The sequence below is a fragment of the Choloepus didactylus genome, chromosome 1 (genome assembly GCF_015220235.1).
Source record: "Choloepus didactylus isolate mChoDid1 chromosome 1, mChoDid1.pri, whole genome shotgun sequence".
Lineage (NCBI taxonomy): Eukaryota > Metazoa > Chordata > Mammalia > Pilosa > Megalonychidae > Choloepus > Choloepus didactylus.
Window position 1 is genome coordinate 196762869 of NC_051307.1, and position 12664 is coordinate 196775532.

Below are 12664 nucleotides of genomic sequence, written 5' to 3' on the forward strand. Positions count from 1 at the left end.
TGGTATATGCAATTTATAATGGTTTTACCTGCACTGAAAATTGATTTTTCAAATTACATGTACTTTTTTACTTCTCCTTGGGTTACGAGGCCCCAGTTACAATAAAAACCTATTTATTCTGAAGTCCAAACAATGAAAAATCACAAATTGAATATTGTACAGCACTTAATAAGAGGAAGACTTAAGAAGGAAAACATACGAGCAGACAATTGAGGTTTTCAGAAAAACCTTTAGGTTTGAAATTGATTTAGTATATACTCAATCTAGTCTCTAAAGCCTATTCTACATGTGTAATCTAGAATAGTACAATAAAAAAAAAAAAGACTCAAATTCTAAATTCCAGTATACCAAAAATACTTAATTACTCAGAATAGTTTTCCTTTAGTGTATCTTTACTTTAGCATACTATTTGATTTTTGAAAATTTGTAGTTTGTTATGTTCATTGACTAAAGAAAGTAGTATTTTAAACAAACATAGCCGAACTCAAATATCCAAAGATTGTTATTGTCAAACCATCTTAGGAAGTTGAAACTTCTTGTCTGCTGTCACCTTCGGAATCTATAGCATCATCATTCTCCAAGGTGGAGATCCTCATCCTTCATTTGATACTTTAGATTTGATACTTTAAAACATAATTTAAAATCATTTAGAGAAAAAATGTCTGAATTCAGTAAATAAAGAATAAGGTATAACTCGTTCTAGAGGGGCTGAAACTATTTCTTAAAGTTCCTAAAATATGGTAGTGGTATCGTCATTGGGATAAATCTGTAACCTCACAAGGCTAGAAAATAAATCCCTAGCACTTAGAAAAATGCCTTGCTATCATAATACTACCTTGGATTAGAAATGGGAAGTGAGGTAGGAGACGTCAAGAAAGACACCCAGCTCTTTAGATTTAAACAAATTAGGTGACTGTAATCGCTACTTAAATGGGGCACCCAGAAACTGGATTAGTTTGGAGGTTACCACCAGTTTGGTTTTGGGATGTATTAAGTTTTAGGTGCCTTTGAAGACAAGTGGAGATGTTAAATAGGCAATTATGAATTAGTCCTTTCTATATTAATGGTAACTGAAATCTTAAGGAATTAGAAAAATATCAGACCGTTTAAATGCAGTCGCAAGGATCCACTAGAGAAGATGCCGGAGAGGAATGATAGGTTAAACCGTTGGGGAAAGTGGGATGGGATAAAATGGATCACAGCAAGTGGCTGGTTTAATATCTAATAAGAGAGAGCTTTAAAGAGAAGATACCCATAACAGTATGATGCCACTGGAACGAATGGAGGCTTTTTTTTTTTTTTTTTTTTTTTTTTTTTGCCGCCTCAAAGTGCCAAAAGCTTCAGCAAGGTAGAAAGGGAAAGAAATGATTGTTGTGTTTGCCTAATTTCATCTGTGGCAGTTTCCAGGAGATTCAAAGTTACAGGAGCGAAATAAAGCTAATAGTAAAATCTCCATGCTGATGGTGGAGAATGCTGAAGGTTTTTAAATAGCCAGATATTGAAGGAACCAAAGGCAAAAGGAAAACGCAAACGGGAGGAAAGAGATTTTTAAAAATCGGTTATATTTCTGGAAGGAAAACTAAACATATTGAACTAGAGTTGGGGCTCTCAACTGAAAGTCTTCCGAATGCGTCAGCTTCGCACACTCCGGGGACGAATCCACCAAGCCCCTTCTCCGACGCCCCGCAAGTGAGCTGAATCCGGGCGCGGACCCGCAAGGGTGCCCGCGACCCCCAGCGCTCTGCTCCGAGCACTAACGCGTGCTTAGTTGCTCTTCTCCGTCCCCAGCCCTCGCCATCGACCACTGGGCTAGGCACTGCCATCTGCCCGCCGGTCATTTTCCGACTCCTCCTGGCCTAGTCTTAAGTATACCGGAGCGTTTATGAGCGTTTCCTAAAAGCTCTATCGGTGCGCGCGAAGCCCCCTCAAGACCGACCGGTAAGAAGGCGAAGGGGCGGGGTCTTCAAAGTTCGCGGGGAGGGCCGAACGGTCACAGGGCGCTGACGTCAGCGTGGGGAGGAGGTATTGCCAAGGCTTTAACCCGTCTCTCTGCCTGGGCGCAGGCGCTCTCGGAGGAAGGGTTGGCATGCTTCAGCCAATAAGAGCGCGAATCTGCTGCTCCATCCAGGCGCTTGGACTCTCCTCGCGCGACCTGCCGCGGTCACAGGAGGCGCTGAATGGATGGGTGGGGCAGTGCGCGCCCAGCTAGATTTCGGGAGTGGGGGCTTAGAGAGCACTGCGCGTAGAGGCCTGTCAGAGTCTTTCGCAAAGTAGAGCGAGGGCCGAGGTGGGCGCTCCGGACCCTGAGGCGCGCGCATGTTGTCTGGGTTGTCGTCCCGGTGCGCATGCGCCCCCACGCGCGCTCCCGCACAGCAGAGGGGGCCCCTGACAGCCCTGCAGAAGAAGCGGCCGTCCTCTCTCTTGGGACAGGGTGGGAGGTGGGACAGACAGGTCGTAGCAAGCCTTCGCGTCGGATACTTGCCAGAACAGTAAGGAACGGGGGAAGGAGGGGGTTCCAATTGTGCATTCGGGGTTTTTTTTGCGGGGGGAGAAAGAAAGAATGGGGGGGTGGGTCTCGATCTCCTTAGCCCGACGTGTTGCTTTTGAGTTCAGGCAGTGCCAGGGCCGGAGTATCCGCATCGTGTCTATTTTAACCCATTCTGAAATAAGAAATCAAAGATGATTTGGGTTTTATTATTTACGCCTATAGTATTTTCCTGAAATCGTTGACTTATCACAGGAAAAACCTTCCAAAATTGTTATGATTAAAATCTCATCGGAAATGATTAGGAGAAGAAGCTACAGCATCTAGGGACTTCGGTCTTGATACAATTTATTATTAACTTATCTGGTAGAACTACTTGCTTTTTCTTTTTCTTTGCCTTTGTCCCTTCTCCAAGAATTCTAGTGAAAACTAATGCCTGCTTTTATCCCTCCTCGATGGAGTAAAGTAGGTTGTTCATGTTTTCAGAAACCTAACACGCTAATTACTAAGGAAAGGTAGTTTAATGCGTAGCCTAAGGTTATTAACTTTGTTAAAATGCATTATTTTCAAATAAAAATTGTGCTGAATGGCCAATTTCCTTGGACTTCTACTTGCTAACACTGTTAGTTACTGCTTTGTTATCTATCAAAATAACTTAAACAAAAGTTTTTTCTTAAAATATCACATAATTTGGATTCTCTTTCCTCCAAATTTGGTTTGAGACTTCACGGAAGACTTAACTTCATATGATATAAAAACAATCAATATTAAATGGATTAAAGTAGCCATTTACAGTGGTTTGTAAACAAATTGTAGTCCTTCCCTCTCTTCCATTCACCATTCAGAAAGGACACCATCTCCTTGAACAAGAATTTCCAGAATCTCCCATTTTAGGTGTAGCATCTGGGAGTTTTCTGTAATACTCTGTGCATGTTTGTATCATTACATGTACTTCATTGTTTTGTGATTATCTGCTTGTGTCTGTTTCTCCACTTCCCTCTTTCCTAGAATGTAAACATTTTTTGAGGATGGGGATTGCCTTGATGTTTTTCTATTCTCAGTGCTTTGCACATTGCCTAGCTTAGTAAATGCCTGTTAATGTAATTCAAACCTTTTACCCTTTTTATCTGCTTAACTTTTTAAGCGATTAATGGATGCCTGGAAGTTGATGTACATATATATGCAGAAATGTTTTGCCACCTGAGGCCTGTGAAAAAGTAAGTTTGGTGCTTCAATCTCTAATTAGTATTGAAGGCAAAAATCTATTATGAATTTAATTAATTTCAATTTGTTGTTTTCAAATCTAAAGTTATTTTACATTATGGTGGTGGGCAAGAAAGCAGAAAAATAAACGTTAACTTTCATGTGAATAGCCAAGTGCTCCAAAAGTCCATTAACAGCAGAAGGTGAAAAGAATACTGTTGTACAGAATAGTTCAGTGAAAAACTTAAGAGGAAAAAAAGATAAAGTTTCTCCTCCATCATATTGCACTCAAGGCTTTATAGGGCACCCAGTTTATATTTAAGTTATATAGTAAGATCTACTTTATTTGCTATTTGTGTGTAATAAATTAAATCCCATTTATTTCAAGAAAGGACTTAAGGAGTTCAGCAGTACAGACTTAATAGGCATATTTTATGGAGTAAACTAAATAGAGATCAGATCAGAAGCCCTATAGAGAAAGGAGATTGTTGTGTTAAGAAGAAAAGCAATTAATTAAACAATTACTAGAATTGAATGCCTACTTTAATTCTGGCTTCCTGGTAGCCAAGTCATAAAGGAAAATAAAGTATTCATTTGGCTTAAAATACACAACCAAAATGCAATTTGACCTGTTAAGTAAAAAAAAGATATGTGAAGTTTTAGATTTATAAAACACATTTGATGACAATTAGTACCCTTAAATAGTTATTCTGCACATAAATATTACAATAAATAGTTACTGTTTAAAGAAAATTCTTAAGGGGAAACGTTTACCAACTCAATATATGAGAAGGATTGTCAAAGGTGAGACTTTCCTCTGATTGAATTTATTACACGAGTTGTCGAAAAAGAGATTGTGTGATATACTGGGAGGTGTCTTTAAAAGTCATTCTGCAGATGTAGAGACAGTCTTCATGTTGTGGTTTCTTTTAATAATGCTTAGCTACAGAAAATTAGCTAAACAGTTGTATCCTTATGTTCTAACTTTGTAATACAAGAGAGAATGTAGGGAAAAGGAATGAGTTTTATATACCATATAGGCTTTTCCTTCAGGCTTGCCTCCTCACTATAATGCTGTTGTTAGGTAGTAAATATTAGTCATTGAATAATAGAACCATGCTTTCAGCTTTTTTGATTCCAACCTATAGAACACTGTATTTTATATTACAGCCTATAAAACAAATGTTTTGTAGCATTCATTACCCTTGCTATATATAATGTCCTCTAACATTTTCTGTTCTATTTCTTATCTTTCTTTTTTTTTTTAAAAAAGTTGGTCATAGCCCACTATGGTGATTTGGAACTGTATGTTCCCCCAGAAAATCATGTTCTTAAAGCTAATCCATTCCTGTGGGTATAAACCTATTGTAAGTAGGACCTTTTGATAAGGTTACTTCAGTTAAGGCATGGCCCAGGGTGGTCTTAATCTTCTTACCGAAGTCTTTTATAAGTGGGATAAATACAGAGAGAGAGGGCCACAGAAGCAAGAAGCTGAAAGCAACATAATCTGGAAGAGAAGGGAGAGACCAGCAGATGCTGCCATGTGCCTTGCCATGTGGCAGAGGAGTCAAGGATCACCAACAGCTGGACTTTGGGAAGAAGACATTGCCTTGATTTACCTTGATTTTTCTCAGCCTCAAAACTGTAAGCATCAGCTAATAAATTCCAGTTGTTAAAAGCCAACCCTTTTTGTGGTATCTGCTTTGAGCAGCCTAGCACACTAAAACAGATTTTGGTACCAGAAGAGTGGGGTGCTGCTATTGCAAATACCAAAAATGTTAAAAAGGCTTTGTAACTGGGTAATGAGTAGAGGTGAGAAGAATTGTGAGGTGTTTGATAGAAAAGGCCCCAATTGCTTTGTAGAGACTACTGGTAGAAATACCAGTTGCTAAAGATACTTCCAGTGAGGCCTTAGACAGAAATGAATGTGTCATTGCAAACTGGAAGAAAAGTGACCCTGGATTTTAAAGTGGCATAGAACCTGACAAAATTGAGTCCTGATATCAGATGGAAGGCAGAATTTGAAAATGACAAGTTTGGATATTTAGCTGAAAAGATTTCCAAACTAAATGTGGAAAGTACCGTCTGGTTTCTCTTTTCAGCTTCTAGTAAAATGTGAGAGGGAAGGAATAAGCTGAGAACTGAACTCCTGGACACAAAGAAACCAGAAATTGATGGTTTGGAAAATTCTGAGCTTCTGGAAAATGAGTCCCCAGAGAATGGTGCTCTATGTGAGGGTTCAACTGAACATGGACCCAGTAGCCATTTCGGTACAAGCTAGGATTGGAAATGCAATTATGCAGAAAGGATTTGTGGAAAGTTCTTTTGTCTAATGGTTTAGACCCCTGTGTGCTACATGTGAAACCAACAAGTTTTTTTCTCAAGATCTGTATGAATGGAACCATTGCCAGCTTGGACAAAAAGGGACAGAACAGGAACAGATTGAGGGAAAAATGATTTCAAAAGTTGAGGTCTGGACTTGAATATATCTTGATCAAGAGAGAGGACCCACCTATGTGTGTGGAAAGGGTGAGTATGCCCTAGACCTTGGAGAGGGTGGGCCTTCCACTCTGATGTTCAGGAAGAGAGTTACCACCCCAGGTTTCTCAGATGCCTGGGGGATTGCGGAGAGCTTGGCTGACACCCCAGTGCTTGACAAGGGTGGAGCTAGAGTCTGGCCAGCATCCTGATGCTTGATTAGGGTGGAGTCAAGAGCCTGGTTATCACCCCAATGCTTGAAGATGTTGGAGCCTTCACCCCAGCATTTGTGGAGAGCATGGCCACTGCACAAGCACTTAAAAAGGGTGGGGCTGCCGCTTCATCAGGCCTAGAAGAGAAAACGTATTTCTGTGGATGACTCTCAGACCATGAAATCTAATGGAATATATGCCCTGCAGGGTTTTGGAATTGTTTGGGACCTGTGACGCCTGTTTTTCTTCCAGTTTCTCTCTGTGAGAATGGGAATGTTACCCTATGATAATCTCTCCTTTTTATATTGGAAGTCGATAACTTGTCCTCTAGATTTGACAGACTGAGGGGAGTTGTGCCCCAAGACAGACCACACCTATAACCAATTTTAATGAGACTTTGTACTTAATATTGTTACTGAAATATTTAAGGCTTTTGGGATACTGTGACGGAATGAAATGTATTTTGCATATGGAAAGAACATGTCTTTGGGGGGTTCAGAGGATGGAGTGTGGTGGATTGGAACTTACGTTCCCCAGAAAATCATGTTCTTAAAGGTAATCCATTCCTGTGGGTAGAAACCTATTGTAAGACCTTTTGATTAGGTTACTTCAGTTAAGGCATGGCCCAGGGTAAGTCTTAAACCTCTTACTGGAGTCCTCTATAAATAGGATAAATACAGAGAAAGCCAAAGAAGCAAGAAGCTGAAAGCAACAAAATCTGGAAGAGAAAGAAGAGACCAGCTGACACTGCCATGTGCTTTGCCATGTGGCAGAGGAGTCAAGGATCACCAGAGCTGGTCTTCAGGAAGAAAGCATCACTTGGTAATGCCTTGTTGTGGACATTTTTCTCGGCCGCAAAACTGTAAATGTGTAAGCTGATAAATTCCCATTGTAAAAGCCAACCCATTTCATAGTATGTGCTTTGAACAGCTTACCAAACTAAAACTAAGTTGATTTCACAACTCTCTAATGATTTGTGAAAAACACTGCTCTAGCATAATCATGGTGCAAATTTTTTGTTGTTAATTAGAAACCAAGTCATATGCTCTAAATACAAAACAGATGTCAGTATTGACATTTCGTTTTGAACTATTTCAGTTTATAAATCCCCTAAAGTGTTGTCATTGCTTCCACATTTGTTTTAACTCGAGGTGATATTGCTTTTATTGGTAGAATGAGCTTACTTTTTGTAAATTTCATATTGTTTGACAAGTTTCTCACTTTATATAGTCTGTGTTCTAGTAGAGGTATTTTAAATATACTTGAGATATTTATAATTGAAAGAAATCCTCTACTGCAGGGCTTGGCAAACTACAGTCCATGGGCTAAATCAGCCCACTGCCTGTTTTTGTAAATTAAATTTTATTCTACCACAGCCATGTTTATTCATCTATGTGTTGCATATGGCTGCTTCCCCCTATAATAGTAGAGTTCAATAATTGTGACAGAGACCATATGTCCTGCAAAGCCTAAAGTATTTGCAACTGACACTTTACAGAAAAAATTTACTGACTTCTGCTGTAGTGATTCTTTTTGTCAAAAATCTGATCATTCCATAACATCTTCTTAAATCCAGATTTTCATGTGCCGAAGTTAGTCAGTTTAAAGTAATACAATAATGTTTTTGATACAGTTTTTTATTGAGAAATATTCATTAAATACTTAAAGTACATTCATTTAACATATATTAACAATAATACCTGGGCCAGACCCCATGGTATGACAGTCATGAAATGCCCACATAGCTCTCTTGCCTTTCTGGGTTTGCCAGTAAATTTGCCCCGAGGCCATACGTCCCCAAATGCCAGTGACTGAGCATAGCAGATGTATTGAGTTGGACTCATTGCAGCAAGACACGGGACCCCTCCGGCAGCTGACTTTGGCTCATGGATTCCATGCTGACATAGCTGCACCTTTCTTGGAACTGTGCTGCCATCCAAGACTCTCCTTCCCAAGGTGTGAGACCTGACTCATGGTGTGAAACCCTCCCCACCTTCTCCTTTCCCAACAATTTCTGCCATTCTGGGTCCATCACTGAATTTTCCCTGAGGCAAGTCCCATCTCTGCGTCTGCTTTTCAGCAGACCCAAACTAACAGACCTGGCAAATGAAAACACATCATTTACACTTTATTGTGTTATGTCCCAATATGTGAGGTGCAGTTTCCTTTTTAGAATTTAGAGGATAGAAAGGTGATATCTATTGAGATTACAAGAGGGAAGACTCAGGGAAATGGGTACAATGCCTCCCAGGCCGTAGTAGGTGTAAAATAATTGTTAAGTGCATTAGGACAGTGTGGATGGCTGGAAAGGGGGCAGGGAAGATGTGTTAGAGCTTAGAAGTCATGTAGAAGAAAGGGGTAGAATGAAGAATGTCATTGTGGTTGGAATTGAAGGTTTCTCTAGGGGGAGTTTGTTGATGACATTGATTATAGAGTGCTTCAAATACAAGAACTAAGAAGTGAATTTTATTCAGCAGGAACTGAGCCATCAAGGGTGATTTCATAGGAAATATAGTGATAGTGAGGTTTTGGGAAAATTAACTTTCTGGTTGTATGCAATGTGATTAGAGAAAAGAAACAAGAATAGATCAATTTTGAGGCTATGCAGTCCAATTTTGTGCCAATGATAACTTATAGCAGATAAAATAGGAAAAAAGGAATGATTTCAAGGGATGCTTTAAAGTGAAAAGAAGCAACAGGACTTAAAAACTAATTGAAAAAGTTAGGAGTGCAACAAACTAGTTTGGTCGGTGATGAATCAATGATTTGTGCATCGGCAACATTGAGAAAGTTGGTACCACGATAACAGAAATAAGGAAGATAATTCTGTATTGAACTGGCTAGCTGCTGTCTTACTTTCTGTATTCTGACTTCTTTTTTAGACATGTAAAATTTGAGAGGCTGGCAGGATAGCTGTCTGTCAGACATTTGGAAATGGGGAGGAAGGAGAGTTGTCACTGTCATTCACTTATATTGCCTCATATTGAGAGCATGTAATACCTGGCTCATTGTTTCCTTTACTGATCAAACTCTTGTTATAATTCTTGATCTACAGCCCATATTTTGACTTTATGAAAGATTCAAATGCATGCCAAAAGCAAAACAAAACAAAGGTAATTTGAAATTATGTTAGTGGTCTCCAGGTTGTTAAATAACCTCCAGAAATGGTTCTATAATCTCTACCATTATAAAACCAATAAAACCTTCACAAAATCTTGGTATACCTAATGCCTGAGAACAAAATTCAGCACAATATTTAGGAATTTCTTTTCAGTTTACTATAGAACAAAAAGAAAGGTAAAAATATAGCATTCAAAAAGATAAATGGTAACTCTCTGTACTATCAGTTTTCTGTAAATATAATGCTGTTCTAAAAAGTAAATTCTATTAATAATTTAAAAATATATATATGCCATGCTGGGAACTAAGATTTCAGGAGGGCTCCCACCATTAGTAAAATAGAGTAGCTCACTGCATTTATACTGTTTGTCCAAACAATATGGTTTATGCTAAACACCTGCTTTCATCTGGGAGTCTGGGATTTGGTAAGTGCCAGGCGGGAGATGCCTACATGAACAACTCCAAGTGAAAACCCCAAGCAGTGAGTCTCTAATAGAGTTGCCCTGGTTGGCAACATTTCACAGTGTTGTCACGGCCATTGCGGGGGCAATTAAACACATCCTGTGTGACTCCACTAGGAGAAGACTCTGGAAGCTTAAGCCTGGTTTCCCCTGGACTTTGCCCAATGCACCTTTTCCCTTTGCTGATTGAATCCTTTTGCCGTAATAAATCTAATAAATTGTTAAAAAAGATAGATGTCATGTAAGTACTTCAAAAATTTTTACAAATAATTTCATTTGTATTTAAACAGTACTTTAGAAAAACACTCTCAGGTAGGTTATTCCACAATTTAAGAAAAAGAGTATCAAGTTATCCAACTAGAATAATTTTAGCTTGCTATTAATGAGGAAACAAACTTAGAAACATCTTGGTATTTCTTTTTAAGCATTGTAATTCTCAAAATATTTTCACTACAAAGAAAAAATTGCTTTATTGGATATTGAGATCTTTTATCTGAAGAAAATGATACAGAAGCATTTGCAGTGAAGTCAGTTAACACTTCAAAGTGGACTTTTGAGGAGAAATTTTATTATTATTATTTAACATTTCTCATTTGATAAGAGAAATTTATAATCATTGTTTTATAAACTCTAGCAATCACTGCTTAAACGATTTCAAAAGCCCATGAAGTTCTGCAGTTTAATTTCTATCTTATTGATATGGTATATTCTGAGCATAGTAATTTTAATTTTACTGTCACTTTATACATTTGAGATGTGTATTTGTGTGTGTGTGTGCACATGCGCCTTGGTGAATAATAAGTTCACATTTTTTTAAAAGGTTATGTCTGGAGAAAACATTTCCACACTGGTTTCTCTACTCTAGAGCTTTATCAGGAGCTGAAGCAGTCAATGCCTTGAGGCCTTTCTATTTTGTAGTACATCCAGATTTCTTTGGACAGCACCCCAGAGAAAGGGTAAATATCCATTTATTTTTTTATCTTAGTCTACATTTTTATTCATTTAGTTTATATACTTTGATACAATATAATAAAAAGTTCTATAAGTTTGGATTAATCTGTTGTGACATAATCAATACTTTGAACAAATTTGAAATATAGAGCTACTGATAAATGACTATGTAATTGTTTTTTATGAAAGCTGTCATTTTTTACAAAGACAATAAAGCAATAACAAATTCTTTAGATTATTAGTAATGATATTTTTGTGTTTTAGAGTAAAGTTGAGGATTTAAAAGAAACTTTAAGAACCTCTATGGCTATGGTCAATCTTTTTTAAGAATGATCCGAGGATGATTTTTCAGTGCCCTAATGGTTTTCCCCTTTATTTCTTGCTGCTACACAACTTCCCTACAACAGTCAGCGTGTGATCAAGGAATGCAAACTTACTTTTGCTTCCTTAAGATAAACTTATTTAAGAAGCTGATCTTTTTTTACCATTTGATCATACATTACAAAGCCAAATATAAATGATTTTGGAATTATTTAATTGGTTCCTTGTATCTACATTAACACTAATAAGTGATTTAAAATGAAAAGGAATTCACATCTACAACAAAAGAACATTGTTAAATTCCTTAGGAATGTATTAATAATTTAAGTTTATAAACCTAAGATATGTGGAAAACTTAAAACCAGTAATAGGCGAATATTTCCCCCCACCACCAATGTATCTTTTTTTTTTTTTTTTTATTGAAACTATGTGTGTGAAGTAAAGGGTTAATTCAGCAGGTTTGGGTTGCTTATACCCTGCGCATTGGAAAGAAAGGCCTGGTTTCAGGGCTGACCCTTGAACAGCTCCTGGGAGATAACCTCCAAGCCCTTGGAAGATCTTGCCTGATAAGAATGTTTTTGTATGCTTGAGACCTGGGGCCACGCTATATTGATTTGACCTATGTGGGGCTGGAAATTGAGTAGCTAGGTTTAATCCTGTGAGCGCTGCATGCCTACATGACTGACCCCCAATAAAATCCCTGGACACCAAGATGAGCTTCCCTAGTTGGCAACTTTTTGCACATGTTGTCACATATAGCTTCTGAGAGTATTAAGTACTGTCCATGCAACTCCACTGGGAGAGGACTATTGGAAATTTGTGCTAGTCTCTCCTAGACTCTGCTCTATGTGTCTTTTCCTTTTGCTGATTTTAATCTATATCCTTTCACTGCAATAAACCATAAACTTGAGTATAACAGCTTTTCTGAGTTCTGTGAGTCTGTGTAGTGCATCGTTGAACCTGAGAGTGGTCTTGGGGAACACCTCCCCACCCCACCACCAACACAATGTGACTAGAGTATAATTGTTCTGGTAAATTTATATCTTCATTTTTTCCTTTCCACTTGTGTTTATTGAGTGCCTACTCTGTACCAAGCCTTTGCACTAGCGGTTCCCTTACATTCTTTTTCATTTGGTTGCATAGTACTCCCTTAAATGAATCTACCGTAATTTAATTCAGCCAATCTCCTATGGATGGGCATTTTAAGAGCCTTTTATATATAAGGTGATTATCCCATTGCTGTGAAATAAATTGCAAATGTTTTCTCCCAGTTGGTTGTCTTTTGGCTTTGCTTATCATGTTTTTGCAGTGTAGAAGAATGTGGGTTTCTTTTTTTGTAATTGAATTTATCAATCATTTGTTACTTTGAGATTTTTAGTTCTAGTTAGGCTTTTACACATCTAGGTTATAAAGGAATCCAACCATGTTTTATT

At 38.2% G+C, this 12664-nt stretch overlaps 1 protein-coding gene across 8 annotated transcripts in view; it reads left to right on the forward strand.

Moving 5' to 3' along the window:
* The first annotated feature begins 2066 nt into the window (after nucleotides 1–2066).
* The window catches only part of TCAIM (T cell activation inhibitor, mitochondrial), a 103393-nt gene continuing 92795 nt past the window's right edge, over nucleotides 2067–12664 (forward strand). For 6 of the 8 annotated variants that reach the window (XM_037848633.1, XM_037848632.1, XM_037848616.1 and 3 more), the window contains exons 1-3: nucleotides 2067–2185; nucleotides 3630–3702; nucleotides 10780–10915. In XM_037848633.1, coding sequence (XP_037704561.1) covers nucleotides 2182–2185; nucleotides 3630–3702; nucleotides 10780–10915 — 213 coding nt within the window. In that variant the 5' untranslated portion in view covers nucleotides 2067–2181. Of the gene's footprint in view, nucleotides 2490–3629; nucleotides 3703–10779; nucleotides 10916–12664 lie in introns of all 8 variants that reach the window. The other 2 variants (XM_037848623.1, XM_037848626.1) reach the window with 2 other exon arrangements.